The sequence below is a fragment of the Boleophthalmus pectinirostris genome, unplaced genomic scaffold (genome assembly GCF_026225935.1).
Source record: "Boleophthalmus pectinirostris isolate CB_2022bp ecotype Guang Dong unplaced genomic scaffold, ASM2622593v1 HiC_scaffold_7, whole genome shotgun sequence".
Classification (NCBI taxonomy): Eukaryota; Metazoa; Chordata; class Actinopteri; order Gobiiformes; family Gobiidae; genus Boleophthalmus; species Boleophthalmus pectinirostris.
The window spans coordinates 560,716-575,499 of NW_026571473.1; the positions used below are offsets into that span (position 1 = coordinate 560,716).

General features: G+C 45.3%; 2 protein-coding genes and 1 pseudogene across 2 annotated transcripts; 1 reads left to right on the top strand and 2 right to left on the bottom strand.

Moving 5' to 3' along the window:
* The first annotated feature begins 203 nt into the window (after positions 1 to 203).
* On the top strand, positions 204 to 7,121 carry lrrc40 (leucine rich repeat containing 40). The gene is made up of 15 exons (XM_055164698.1): positions 204 to 662; positions 873 to 1,054; positions 1,179 to 1,252; positions 1,350 to 1,479; positions 1,558 to 1,681; positions 1,872 to 2,011; positions 3,677 to 3,846; positions 3,931 to 4,021; positions 4,278 to 4,323; positions 4,475 to 4,577; positions 4,780 to 4,887; positions 5,163 to 5,273; positions 5,863 to 5,940; positions 6,247 to 6,432; positions 6,959 to 7,121. Exons 1-15 carry the CDS (start codon positions 518 to 520, stop codon positions 7,062 to 7,064), a joined length of 1,794 nt encoding a protein of 597 aa, XP_055020673.1. The 5' UTR covers positions 204 to 517; the 3' UTR covers positions 7,065 to 7,121.
* Positions 7,122 to 7,258: 137 nt separating this feature from the next.
* Positions 7,259 to 12,961, bottom strand: phb2b (prohibitin 2b). Its single transcript, XM_020927664.2, has 10 exons — positions 12,815 to 12,961; positions 11,907 to 12,039; positions 11,739 to 11,823; positions 11,365 to 11,444; positions 10,815 to 10,999; positions 10,531 to 10,660; positions 9,675 to 9,778; positions 9,078 to 9,155; positions 8,895 to 8,974; positions 7,259 to 7,385 (listed from the first exon to the last, which is right to left on the bottom strand). The coding sequence occupies exons 1-10, from the start codon at positions 12,833 to 12,835 to the stop codon at positions 7,361 to 7,363; spliced, it is 921 nt and encodes a 306-aa protein (XP_020783323.1). The 5' UTR covers positions 12,836 to 12,961; the 3' UTR covers positions 7,259 to 7,360.
* Positions 12,962 to 13,544: 583 nt separating this feature from the next.
* On the bottom strand, positions 13,545 to 13,661 carry LOC129412199 (5S ribosomal RNA; annotated as a pseudogene).
* Between the last annotated feature and the right edge of the window lie 1,123 nt (positions 13,662 to 14,784).

A 14,784-nucleotide genomic window follows, 5' to 3' on the forward strand; every position in this document is an offset into this window, starting at 1 on the left:
TAATCAAAACTGATGTTCATTAAAAAAAAATTATATATAATAAAATAAATGAATTAATTAATTAATTAATGCACACATATGAAACTGTAATGGTCTGATAATATTAAGAATGACATTTGCAGTGTTAGTTCAGTTTTGCCTAAAAGTTTTAAAGTTTTATCGCATTTTCTCTTTCAATCTCCAAACCAACAGAGGGCGTTAGTTTTTTCACCCGAGCTGCTCCAGAGCACAGGGCACAGGGCACAGGGCACATAGTACAGAGTACATAGTACATAGTACAGAGTACATAGTACAGAGTAGAGAGTAGAGTACAGAGCACTGGGGACTAGGGAGGGTACAACAGAGTGTTGCGGGTTCTGGCTTCAGACTGTTTACTTTAGGGTGTTGCTGTGGGTGTCTTCGGGGTGTTTCCTGACTTTTTGGGTGCAACTCACCGTCTGTAGTGCTGCTGTGGGTGTCTTCGGGGTTGCACTGTGTCCTGATCTTGTCCTGGTGCTGTGGGTGAATTTGAGAGACTATGCGGCGGGGGAGAGGTGCACATGGACACGACTCTCTGAGCGGATTCCGGACTCAGAGGAGCGAGCCGGCGGTGCCCCAGGGACTGCTGAAGAGCGCCAGGAAGAGCGGGCAGCTCAACCTGAGCTCCCGGGGACTGTACGAGGGTAAGCCCCGTAGTGCCGTGAGTAACCCCGCATTTGTGGAGCCAAGCTCTCTTCTGTGTGCTGTAGGTTACTGATAGTTTTGTGATACTATTGTGAAGCCTGTATAATTACCTCTTTTCAGGGTGAATAGATCAGTAAAAAAGTACTGTGAACCACACAGTACTTTTTAGCAGAGCCATAACGGCAGAGTGCAGCGACACTGTGTTTCAGTCCCACAGAGCGTGTACCGGCTGAACGTGGACCCCCCAGCGGAGGCTCAGGATGCTGTCTCTTTTGGAGGATCAGACCGCTGGTGGGAGCAGACTGACCTCACCAAGCTGCTGCTCTCCTCCAACCAGCTCACAGCGCTGTCAGAGGAGCTGCGGCTGCTGCCTGCCCTCACCACACTGGATGTACGTGTGCTTGTGTCCTGCTGCCACAGCTGGGACAGACGCCTGGACTGTAGGGTCTGTCAACTGGTGCTTCTGAGGGGGAGGGAGCACACGTTTTCACCCAGTGTTTTGTGATTTCTTTCAGCTCCATGACAACAAGCTGCAGAGCTTACCTCGGGCTATAGGGGAGCTGCAGGACTTGAGGCAGCTGCGGCTCAGGTACAGGGCTGTATGCCTCATGATGCGCATGCTTTACAGAAAAGCCTGCAGACTGGTGTAACCCTGTGAGAATCTAGTGTAATCATGTTGTGTGCAGCCATAACCAGCTGAGTGCTGTGCCTCTGGAGCTCTTCTCTCTCACCCTCCTCAGCAGCCTCACACTGCAGCACAATCTGCTGGAGAGCCTGCCCCCAGAGCTGGGACTGCTGACCAGCCTCATCCAGCTGGTACAGACACCACTTGTGTATGTTTAAGAGTTGTGCTTTATAACTGTGTCAAGGCTAAGAAACACTGCACTGTCTCAGGACTTGTCCAGGAATCGTCTACAGGAGCTGCCTTGTTCTCTGGGGGATCTCAGACATCTACAGAAACTCAACCTGGAGCACAACCAGCTGGGCTCTCTGCCTGACAGTGTGGGCCGCCTCTCTAGTGAGTGAGCGTGGGCAGTGTGGGTCTTTCCTTCACATTACAGATGTGTTTGACTTTGAACATACTTTACACATGTGCATCTGCTTAAACGTTTTTGTATAGTAACACAATAGAGTGATTTCCTGAAAATGGAGTGTTGAAATGTGATTAGGGGTCACTAATGGTCTGACCCTGAGCTGTGTCTGGCCAGGCCTGCGGCTGCTGGACTGCAGTGGTAACCAGCTGACCACACTGCCCCCCTCCCTGACACAGATGGTATCTCTGGAGCAGCTCTTCCTCCAACAGAACCGACTCACACTGCTCCCTGCTCTGCCCGGGGACTCACTCAAGGTACAAAATACTATATAGACTTACCATTATGAACGCAGGAGCTATCTACTTTGGGGTGCACAAATGATTGTGTGTATTGTGTCTCCTTTGCACAAGTGGGAATTGTTTTTCTTGTTTTTTTCTGTGGTATGATCATATTTGAGTAGAGGGTGAGAGCAGAATCATAAAGCATTAATTCTAATTGTGACCACACCTGCTTGTCAAAGTGTGATCAGTCAGATCTCAGAAGCTCGGCAGGGACTGATCACTACTACTTTGATGGGAGACCACTGGGAAAATCAGGTACCACAGGGGGGTGCCAGTTGTAAAAACTGTCCTTAGGCAAGGCACTTCACCCATATTGTCTAGTATAAAAGTGGTGTTTGTGTGTGAGTGGTGGTGGTCGGAGGGGCCATTGGCGCAGCCTTGCTTCCATCAGTCTGCCCCAGAGCAACTGTGGCTGCAATAGTAGCTTATCACCCCAGAGTGTGGAGTGAATAAAAGCCACTTTGAGTGTCTAGAAAAGCGTAATATAAAACTGAAGCATCATTATTATTATTATTTCTGATCTGAGGTATGATTTTTAAATGCTGGGTGACCAAAGAGCTCCTTCATTTCACATGTGTCACTCAAATAAACACAACTGATTTTGGATTGTTACTAGTAGTAGAGTCTTTTTTAATATTGTTTATTGTGATATATAGCAATATTTAGCATTTCAAGATGCGTTATTGTGACAGGCCTAAACTGTACAAGTAATCAGCCCTGTCCAGTCCTTAATTTACCTTACTACTACTTACTACTTGTAGAGGCAAAGGTATTTCACTATAGTTTGCCTCCTGGCTTCTAAGGGTTTCCCCAATGCATACCTCCAAAGTTTTTTTTTTGTTTTTTTTATGGGCCCCTAAGAACATTTATCTTTATAACATAACACAATTCCACAACCTAGGCAAGAAACGATGGTGTACCGCTCATCCTAACAGCATCTGTGGGACATTTTTCTCCCCAGTTATAGGAAAACAGGCAGTGGAACATAAAGCCCACAGCACCACCTTCTGGCTGGGAGAGAAGGTACATTTTGGCTCCTACACGACCTGTTGCTAAAACTACTAGCATGTAGTTTAGCATGATTACCTGTCACTGTCCTGGGGTGTGTGCAGGAGCTGTACCTGTCACTGTCCTGGGGTGTGTGCAGGAGGCTGTACCTGTCACTGTCCTGGGGTGTGTGCAGGAGCTGTACTTGCCACTGTCCTGGGGTGTGTGCAGGAGCTGTACTTGCCACTGTCCTGGGTGTGTGCAGGAGCTGTACCTGCCACTGTCCTGGGGTGTGTGCAGGAGGCTGTACCTGCCACTGTCCTGGGGTGTGTGCAGGAGCTGTACTTGCCACTGTCCTGGGGTGTGTGCAGGAGCTGTACCTGTCACTGTCCTGGGGTGTGTGCAGGAGCTGTACCTGTCACTGTCCTGGGGTGTGTGCAGGAGCTGTACCTGCCACTGTCCAGGGGTGTGTGCAGGAGCTGTACCTGCCACTGTCCTGGGGTGTGTGCAGGAGCTGTACCTGCCACTGTCCTGGGGTGTGTGCAGGAGCTGTACCTGCCACTGTCCTGGGGTGTGTGCAGGAGCTGTACCTGCCACTGTCCTGGGGTGTGTGCAGGAGCTGTACGTGTCACTGTCCTGGGGTGTGTGCAGGAGCTGTATCTGGCTGATAACCAGATCTCTGCGCTGGGCTCGGAGCAGTTGAGTGCCCTGTCCGTGCTCTCTTCTCTGGAGCTGCGAGGAAACAAGGTCAGCATACTTCCAGAAGGGGCGCTACCGAGCACTCTAAGCCGACTGGACCTCTCTAACAATGACATTAGCACGTAAGGCTCCACATACTCCGAGTGTGTGTATGTGGGTGGACTCTGCAGTGTGGAAGTGCTTGAGCTGTATGTGCTGTGTTCCAGACTGCCTCCCTCCCTCGGTCTCCTGTCCAACCTCACTGTGCTACTGCTGGAAGGAAACCCCCTTCGTGGGATACGCAGGGAGCTACTCACTGTGAGTTTCATGTTATTCATACATAATATTATAAGTGTACAGTCACACAGCACTACTGCGTCATGTACAGCACAGTAATACAGAGTTCTACTGTAAATGTCTTGTACAGCTCTAAACTTCAGGTGCAACTACTTCGGTAGAGTTCAGAGTGTGGTGTGGACCTGGAGTTTGACACTATTAATTCAGGATACTGTGGTAAAATGCATTCATTTGTAAAAAATGACTCTGGGTGAGGTTGGTTCTGGTGTCTTCACAGAAAGGAACTATGGAACTTCTGAAATACCTGCGAGGAAGAATCAAAGGTATCACATTTTAGTTTTGTAGAATAAGATAGGTGTGACTCACCAGTCTTAAGTGTGCTGTGTGTGCTGTGATGAGGCCTGGCACTGTGTTTGGCCAGGGGGTGGTTTATTGATACTGTGCTTAAGAAGTGTGTTTGGTTTGTGCCATTAGAGGAGCCACAGGATGCCTCAGAGAAGCCCTCTGGTATGTCTCTGCCCAGCCACTCTGCAGTCGACATGCACAACATCTCTGCTCTCAAGCTCCTCCGCTACAGGTGTCCAGCTGCACACGTGCGTGGATGAGACGTGTGTGGATGAGACGTGCGTGGATGAGACGTGCGTGGATGAGACGTGCGTGGATGAGACGTGCGTGGATGAGACGTGCGTGGATGAGATGTATGGAGGGGAAGGGGTGTTAATGGTGTTCCCAGTCTCCTCTGATCAGTTGTTAATATTTCTTTGTCGTTTGTGCTGCAGTAACAAACAGGCAGAGTCAGTTCCGGATGAGCTGTTTGAAGCTGCAGCAGGTCACTGTATCACCTCAGTCAACTTTAGCAAGAACCAGCTGAGCTCCGCCCCCTCTAGGTATACCAAAGTCCCACCCCATATTTGGTTCAATATAATTCTAATAACACAAATCAGAGGGCTTTGGTCGTTCTCACATGTTAGTGGGCTCTCTGGAGTGGTCACAGTGTCTCTAATAAGTGAAGTATATAGAACTAAATTTATTCACCCCAGGTGAAATGTCATGAGCTTGAACTTATTTCCATAACAATGGGCTTGAACAGAGTCCTGTGGACAGGAACTCGCTCAGTCTTTACCTGGTGATTTTGTGTGATGTTGTTGCTTGTTCTGTGCAGACTGTTGGACCTAGCCTCCTCCCTGTGTGAAGTGGACTTGGGCTTTAACAGATTGAGCTGCTGTGGTCCAGAGCTCTGTGGCCTGCTCAAGCTGCAGCACCTCGATCTCAGGTCAGATCCTACTCCTCTTAAACATCTAAACATCCTAAACACCAGCATCTGACTGGACTCTGTCTAATCTTGTGAACATGGGTCAGTTGATGATCTTCAAACAGTAGCCTGTCACAGCAATAACGTAACAATATTTCAACAATATTTCTTTTGTGTACATTGTACATTTTATATAAATACATATTCTACTTAGTTCTTATTGCAGCTCATATTTTTGTATTGTACACTTATTCTGCTTTAGGAGTATTGTGTCAGTAATAAAAAGTAGTTCATTATCATGTGTCATAGTAATTTTCTGTATCACGTGTTTTCTTAGCTCAGCATCACCTGGGCCTTATCACAACCTGCAGGTTTACATTGTACAAGTGGATATATACAGTATTTTAGAGCATTTTAGAACATGGTTGGTGGCTCATCACAAAATCAAGGAGAACAAAGACTTCATTCCTTCTTCCACCTTAGGTTCTAAGGAACCAACTCTGTTTGAACATGGTCTGTGTAGACTGTGCAGCAGATGACTTCTATAGGCTTGTGTCAATGTAAAACTGACACACAGTCATGTGTTCATGTCACGTGACATGTTTTTCAGGAATAACCTCCTGTGTGATTTACCTCCGGAGCTCCAGAACCTGACCAAACTGCACAGCATCATTCTGAACTTCAACAGGTACATGTGTGACAGTGCCCTGCAGGAAAGGCAGAGAAGGCTCCAAGTATTCTTTTCAACACACTAATTTAGCCTTTGGTGGACTGTGTCGGCCATTAACCTGTGTTCATATTCCATAATTCTTCACTGTCCAGACAATTTCAGCATTGAAACTAGTAGGGCTACAACAACTAATTTCCATTCATTACTGAGTCACATAAGAAACTTCTCTAATAACCAACTTTTAAGATAACAGCTTTGGTATTTTGCGTTTAAAGCTAAATTTAAATGAAGAAATGACTGAAAGCTAAAACCATGGGGTTGCAGGTTCAGGTCCTTCCCGGCCGTGCTGTACGAGCTGACCAATCTGGAAACAGTGCTGCTGGGAAACAACCAGGTGAGCAGTGTGGACGCGTCCCGCCTACAGGCCCTGGTCCATCTGTCCACCCTGGACCTGTCCAACAATGACCTGCTGCACGTGCCCCCCGAGCTGGGCCTCTGCTCTGCTCTCAGGTAACTCACTGTACCTGCATACACATGTCCTCAGTCACCCCCACTGCACCAGTATGTAAGGGGTCAAAATCACTCCAAGGCTGACTTTATACTGTCCCATCCACTTTTGCCTCTACATGCTGCTAAACCACTCTCTCTGTGGTGGCACTTCTGGTTAAGCAGGACTCCCTTTTCTTTCAGTGGAAAATTTGTGTATAGGTCAAGTATATATTCCAGTTCTGATAGGGAATGTAGTTTTAAGAAGGTGAAGAAAATACAAATAGATTATCTGGTATATAGTTCTCATAATAATTAAATGTAATCATTCCAGGGTATAAAGTTACATTTCTGCCTTTTTGGGAATTTGACAGTCCTTTCACATTTGTCTAAACTTAAACCTAATACAGGGACATGTTTCAGCATCTATCACCCACATCCTCGACATGACGACACTTTTATTACAGCTATTTGTTTTATTGGCAGCTTGTTTGAATGGCTTTTTTGTAATCCTGTTATGTCAAACATTTTGTTCTCTCTCCTCCCACAGGTGTCTGAGTCTGGAGGGGAATCCATTCCGAACTCCTCGAGCAGCAATAGTTGCCAAAGGGACAGATGCTGTGCTGGAGTACCTGCGCAGCCGCATCCCCAGCTGACCTGACCTGCATGCTCTTTATGAATGTTTTCTATCAATAAATCTATGGCTGATTTAAGCAGATGGTCCTCATGCACATTTCTGAGACCTTCATTTGTGGAGAACAGCTGGCTTTAGGTTTTCTAAAATATATTTTGAGGAAACGGGTGAAAAGGTGATATCCCAGCATATCTGCACTCACATAAAATCATAAAGTGATTGATATTTCTCCTTTAATATAGTTACAACACATAAGACATTTGAACATTATTTGAATGTAGAAAATCAGACAGACTGCACACTTCCTTCTTCTGGTGGTCACTTCTTCTGGGCCAGTGCCATACTGCAACAACAGGACACAGGGTTCGAGTCACCAAGTATATATTCTATTAAATGTTACAGAAGTAATCCTAGGTAATCCTCTTTTTTACAGAACTATAATTTTAATTATGCACTTAATCTGAAGAGTAATGTACCATTTTAAAACATGAATTTCAATTGATATTAAAACTATGAGAAGAATTATAGGAAAATAGCGACTACATTTTCTCCTAATCTGTTTTTTGTGCATCTTTCTACATCACCATTAGGGACCACTCAAGACAGTTTCTGTGAGGTATTTAAAAGGTTATTTTAATATACCCAAAATGCATGTATGTGTCCAAGATTTTCCTCAATATCGCAGATTTAACGTGTGCAGTATTCATTATTGCGGTACAAGTGGCGAGGTCCCAACCCTAGTGTTGACCTGATGTTTTTATTATTGTCTCTTCAGAGTTCCCACTGACAAAATTTCTAAACTTTTCCATAACTTTACGGCACCTACATGTGTAGAGTTGATCAGACTGTTAAGGCTAAATATGAAATGTGAACTCTTTCCACTCACCTTATGGTTTGGGATTATAGTTTTGGAACATTCAAAATCCTGTCAGTGCATTTATTGTCGTCTCTTTTAAACAAAAGGCACAAACGTGCAGAAATAATAGCCTAATGAGAACTTAACAAAATGCTGTAGTTGCGTCAAAGAGATATTAAAAGTGACTTTTCTAAAACTTTCATTGAATTTACAAAATTCCATGACTTTTCCAGGTTTGGAAAATGTCTTTCAATTTTCATGACTTTTAAAGGATTTCTATGACTGTGGGAACCATGTCTCTTTTTCAATTAATTTGGTGGGATTATATCTGTTGTAAATCTAAATTATAGCTTTACACCAATCTAGAAGTAGTTTGAGAAGAAAAGTTCAAAAATGTGAAATTACAAGAAGTAGAGGGTTCTAAAACATATGACATCACGCTATCCAACTGTTTGGCAGTTTAAACAAACACATTTTTCTGATACTTTAAACAAAAAATATAAATAAAATATGAGTCATAGGCACTTTAACATTTTGCTTTGTGCCCACCCTGGTTGGTAACCTTGGTCATGTTCTAGCAGTTTTTCTCAAACTGTAGTATGTGAGCTCCTTCAAGTGGGACACGGAGCTCTTCAGTTTGTGGGTTTGCCTCATTTACAGTTCATTTTATCCCCTTTTGTGTCCTTTGTATAATTTCTTGTTTAGAAATACAGTGGAAATGATGTAATCCACTTTTGGACCTGGTTTATTCCAAGATTAGCCATGGAATAGTCCCATTATAGACCTGGTTTAGATATGGTGGTACTTGGAAAGGCATTACTTTTTTGTTAGTAGTTGGTGTTAGATGTTTGAGAGCCACTGTTCTAGAGATTTATATTAACACACAGCCTCTCTATATATTAGCACCAGTCCAATGTAAACTGCCTGACATATTCCAAAAGTTCATGGTTCTACGCCTTCTCTACACAAGCCCTGAGAGAAGCAGGGCTCACGTACTTTTCAAACGTGGCTGAGTCCTGCAGGTTCAGCACCAGACTGTCTGCGTTCAGGTAGACCTTGTTCTGTGACGTTGACATCTAGAGTAGTAGACAAGAAGGGTCAGAGGAGGGTCACAGCAGACAGATGGAGTCACAAAAGATAAGGCAGGGTCACAGCAGAGGAGCAGACAGTAACACTCACCGTTTTGGCTATGTTTTGTGCTGCCCGGATTCGTCTCAATTTAAGGTAGCCAGGGTTTTTAGTGACAGCTTGACCCAACTAAAAAGTAGATAAAAGGAAAATTGTGAACAGAAACACAACTGCCATTATTCAGAAGATCCTGGGCCTTGTTTCACAAAGGATAAAGTAAACTGTCAATTCAGAGTTTGTTTTTTTTCACAAATCTTTTAACAGGTCTATTATTCAACTACTTTGTGTTGAGTTGTATTATTTGTACTTGCATTCATTTTACTTGAAAGTTTACAATGTGAAGTGCTGGGAGTCTTTTAGTTTTTAATATTATGATCCATTATTCTTATGTTTACAACACATTTTAGTGCATATGGTGGCCCACTGAGTCCATCTGATTAAACTCAGAGTTTGGCTGATTTCAGGGTTATTCAAAAACCTTTTCCAAAAACCTATCATGAGTCTTGACTAATGATCAAGGTTACTGCCAAAGAGATGAAACAAGCGCTCTATGGGCTCAGCAGAGCACCCCTGTGCCTCTCCTGACATGGTCTGTGATCACCTCCTGCAGGCTCTAAACACCAAGGAATCATCTGGGACAGAACTCACCATTTTGGCTGCCTCAGCCTCTCCTTCTGCCTGGATGATCTTCTGTCTCTGATCCTGTTTGGCTTTCTCTACGTAGAACTGTGCTCTCTGCGCCTCCTGCTGGGCTGGAGGACACGTACATGTTTAAAGGCATGAAAACGGGTCAGGGGTGAAAAAGGTGAGAAGGGTGTGCAAGGGACGTACATTTATTTGTATGTTACAGTTATATTGGCACATGTATATCAATGTTTTTTAGAAATCTATCTCCATTTTACCTGATTAATGTTAAATTGGGCATAAAATAAACCAAACAAACCGAAACACCCACAGTTTGAATATCCCTTCTTTAAGAACTTCCACTACCGCTTAACAGAAAACTGCTTCAAAGTGAAGAAAGTGGGAAGGATTTATAAATGTGTTCACATTATCTTACTAGTTTTACAGGGGTATTACAGTTTTACAGTGGTATTTAGCCTCTGCACATTTACCAAACCAAACGTACATCGTGACAAACACAGATTTATTTGGCATTTCATTTGGGAAACTTCAGCCCACATATCGCAGTATGCATGCTGTGCTGACACTGCAGCATAAATTTGGATTTGTTTTTGCTTTGCGTTTTGCCTTGCTCTTCTAATCAGCAAGAACTAAGGACTGAGCTGATGTGCACTTTACGCAGGGAGGAGCGAGAGGGTGAAAAGACACTGACGTGAGGCTGATGGACAAGTAGGATGTTTTTAAAAGTTTAACCTCACTGGGATACACGCTGTTGCAGACAGGTCACCTGTTTTGGCTTCAAAACAGCGAATTTCACCGAAAGGTGAGGGATTTTCATGTCTGTGGCTCACAGTTGCAGACACTGGGCTGAGGGACTTACCAACTTGCTTGGCCTCCACAGCTGCAGTGTACTGACTGCTGAAGCTCAGTTCAGTGATGGACACGTCATCCAGGATGATATTGAAGTCTTTGGCCCTCTCCACTAGCTCCCTGCGCACCAGCAGAGACACCTGCAACACCAGAGCCATGTGAGGGGGTCATGGTCTAAGTCCAGACAGCACGAGGCCAGTAAAGGTCACTAATGTTAACACCCCTAACCCTATGAGGAGTAGCCTACTTGAGCTTTCTAAAGCCCAAACATACCCCTAGCCCCATGAGGAGTACCTGAGCTCTCTGAGTGATAAGCTGTGAGGCGTTGAACTTAGCCACCACAGACTTGAGGACCTCGTTGACGATGGAGGGCAGAACTCTCTCATCATAGTCTTTGCCCAGCTGCTGGTACATGAGGGGCAGGTTGGACGCCATGGGCCGGGACAGCACACGCACAGCAATGTTCACCATCTGCAGATCTGCACAGAGGGGAAGAGCCGAGGCTGAAGGCTGCAGGCACAACTTAGTGAACCATAGATCCTCAGTGTAACAAGAATGTTACACACAGCAAGTGCTTTCTTAAAATAGAACTTAAAGAAAAAAATGGAGGAAAAAAACATCTTTCATATTTTTTTTGGCGGACTGATTGGATAAGTCAGATATACCTCAAAATGGGGTGAAACGTGGGTGGAGATCTTCAGCTATCTGTCTGAATTGGGAATCTCACAACACTGAATGTTGTGCTTCATACACATTTAAACAGCTTTCACAACTCAGAGATGTTCAACACTTTGTGCAACACAACACACGTGCACGCAGATGAACTGGTGTGTAACGCAGGTACCTTTGCTGCCGGTCAGAGATGAGATCTTCCTGGGTTTGGCCCTGATGTCATAGATGATGGGGTACTGGAACCAAGGTATCCTACACACACAGAGCATTTTAGACGTGAACACAAACCAGGCTTTCCTATAGTTTACACTGAGGCTATAACGGCATAAGCAATCCATGTTCCAATCATTTTGTTTAACACATTTTGAGTATGAATGTCACTTATTGCCTCTGTTGGTCAAAAAAGGACTAATTAGAGATAATATAGTTACTTCTATATGTTCATGACAATACCACATTGTATCACCATTTTTTGGTTTAGCTTGTTTTTTTGGGGGGGGCAAATATTAGAAAATGGGAGGGCACTGTAGTCTCGCCCGCTCATACCTGAAGTGCAACCCTTCGGCCAGCACCGTGTCCATCTGCATGCCGCCCACTCGGTTAAAGATTATGGCTCTGTGACCTCCCTCCACTGTCAGCACAAACACAAGGCAGAGGTCAGTACCAGGCTCCAACGCCCTCCAGGCTGTGGTCAGATGGGAGAGTGGCTCTTACCTGTGTATGTGGCCTCTTTGACCCCATATGCTAGGGCCCCGGCTCCCAGCAGAAGCTTGATTCCTAGCCCGGCCCCACGGCCCCCAGAGGACGACATACGGCCAGCCGCATCTCGTAAGTGCTGGAAAAGACGCTGTAGGACACAGGGAATCAGCATGCACATTATCACGTGACCTTACAGCGGCATCCGTCATCGTCCAGGTCGGCTCCAGAGTCATCCATGATGGGCGTATACTAGTCTATGTGCTCTATGCTGTTGTGTTCTTTTTCATTCTCACATGTTTGAGTAACCCTTTATAAATTAGCCTGCCTACATCTCCAAAGCTCAAAACACTCTGTTCCACCTTGCAATGTCATGAAGCCGTAGTTTTTAAGTTGCCAGCTACCAGGCTACTAAGTTCATATGAAACACAACTCCAGGTCTGTTTGTGATGAGGAAACTACATTAGAACATAGAATCGAAACAGCAGAACATAAAACAGATCATATTTAAATATCTGTTCTAACTGAATTTTGCGGACACCAATAAGAAAGTATTCCAGCTCATGTGAGGTGAAGCTGGACCGGGGACAGAGGCCTAAATGATGCAAGACAGCCACCACCCCTTCTCCTGGTCAGCGCCAAGCGGAGCACGGTACACCCACACCCAGCACAGGTCCTCCTCAGGCGGGCTCCTATGTCCCCGGCCCCGCGGACTCCATCACTTGTGCTCTGCTTCGGAACACCGGAGAGGAGCCATGAGGTCATGTTTCTTCTGTATGTACTATTCTGTGTTTAATCCGACCACGTATTTCAGCACAGGCCGAACTACAGAATGGAAAGGTGAAATGGTGGCGATTGTCACAGAATCAACCCGCGGATTGTAAGAATGAGCGGCGGTGTACAAGTGTGCAGTTTAGAGTACTCACGCTGGGCTCCTTGTTCGCCATGATAGTGCACGTAACTCCAAGGTCGAAGCGTGCTGCGTCACTTCCGTTGCCGGTGTGACCTCAGAACACCACGCATTTGGGCTACGTCCGAAACACAATTCACTGTACCTCTTAACGCTTATTCATACCTCCTACTCTAGTTTTGGGAGGCTTGGAATAGGGATTCGGTTGCACCTTCAGCGGAGTAACCGGTTTAAACCTGTGCTTGAGTTTATGTGGGGGCACTGATACGGAGCCCCACAAGGGCTGTAGGGCGAGGGTTTAAAGAACACTAGAATATAAAGAATATAAAGAATCCAGAGAAATAATCGTATGATCCCAAGAAATTATCCCGCGATCCCGAGAGAATATCACACAATCCTCAAAGAACTATCTCACGATTCTGTAAAAAGTATCTCATCAACCTGTGAAACTTACTTGCATTAAATGAATGATTAATTAATTCATTAATTCATCATTGCATTTATATAGCACCTTTCAAAATACCCAAAGCGCTTTTCAGTTCATTGTTCATTCACTCAGGACTCAGTAGTGGTAAACTACTACTGTAGCCACAGCTGCCCTGGGGCAGACTGACAGAAGCAAGGCTGCCAATCTGCACCATCGTCCCCTCCGACCACCACCATCACTCATGCACCACTTTCATACTAGACAATGTGGGTGAAGTGTCTTGCCTAAAGACACAGTGACAGTTTTTGCCACTGGTGCCCCCCTGTGGCACCTGGAATTCCCAGTGGTCTCCCATCCAAGTACTGACCAGGCCCAGCCTGCTTAGCTTCTGAAATCTGACAGGATCAGGCTTTGAAAAGCTGGTATGGCCACCAAGCTCCCACACCCTCCAGGCTGTGGTCAGACGGGAGAGCAGCTCTTACCTGTGTATGTGGCCTCTTTGACCCCTTATGCCAGGGCCCTGTCTCCTAGCAGAAGCTTGATCCTCAGCCCGGCCCCGCGGCCCCCAGAGGACGACATACAGCCAGCCGCGTCTCGTAAGTGCTGGAAAAGACGCTGTGGGACAGAGGAGGGAATCAGCATGCACATTATCACGTGGCCTTACAGAGGGAATGATGAGGTAGACGGGGAAGCAGAAAGCATCATAACTATGCCTCTGTTGTGTTCCTCGCAGTAGAGGCAGCAGGTCTCTGGGCACATAATTCAATTGATTTACTGCCAAAGCAGCTTTCCTTGTTCTGTCCGCAGACTGTCTTTCTGTTCTAGTACGAGCTCTAGTGCTGAATGTGGATTGGTCAGCACTGTTGGCCCATAGTGCCATTAGAGCACGTAGAGTTTTACACACGGCATGCTCTGTTTGTCACAAGAGGTGGCTGTATACACCTGATGCAGTGAGAGTGCGGTTGAGATGCCAGGTTAACAACTGAGTAGCTCCCCCTACAGTCAAACAGCTCCGACCGACCTGCATTCTGCGCTAGTGCCTGTACTGGGACAGAAAGACTACGGACAGAACGAGAAAAGCTGGTTTGGCAGTGAAACCATTGAATTATGTGCCCAGAGACCCACTGCCGCTACTGCAAAGAATGCAGCAGAGGCACGGTTATGATGCTCTCTACATCATCAAGAAAGTTTCACAGGATCTCAAGACACTTTGACAGGAATACGAGATATTTTTTTTGCGTGATAGTTTCTTGGGATCGCATGATCATTTCTAGGGATTCTTTTTATTTAAACCCTCATCCCACAGCTCTTGCAGGGCTCTGTATACTTCAGTCCTTTAGCCTGCCACCTATTTACACATTTTTACATTACACAAAATTTACACTTGTGCGCTTTAAGACATGTTATAATGCTGTTGGGTCTGGTCAAACGGTAACAGAGGGAAACAGGAGCAGATTTTATACATTCAAATAGCTCTTATTCAGAAACTAGAGGGACTATTGAAATAAGTAAGGTTTTAGAAAGTAGGAAAGAGTTAACACTCCAACAGGGTAAAGTTA

Bases quoted from the DNA above. Each gene is read 5' to 3' on its own strand.
- phb2b (XM_020927664.2), bottom strand. From the start codon at position 12,835: ATGGCGAACAAGGAGCCCAGC. The intron at 11,000-11,364 runs GTACCTGCGTTA...CCCTCTGTGCAG, and splicing joins ATCTCTGACCGGCAGCAAAG to ATCTGCAGATGGTGAACATT. The intron at 7,386-8,894 runs GTACGTGAGCCC...CTGTTGTTGCAG, and splicing joins GACTCAGCCACGTTTGAAAA to TATGGCACTGGCCCAGAAGA.
- lrrc40 (XM_055164698.1), top strand. From the start codon at position 518: ATGCGGCGGGGGAGAGGTGCACATGGACACGACTCTCTGAGCGGATTC. The intron at 5,941-6,246 runs GTACATGTGTGA...ATGGGGTTGCAG, and splicing joins ATCATTCTGAACTTCAACAG to GTTCAGGTCCTTCCCGGCCG. The intron at 6,433-6,958 runs GTAACTCACTGT...CTCCTCCCACAG, and splicing joins GGCCTCTGCTCTGCTCTCAG to GTGTCTGAGTCTGGAGGGGA.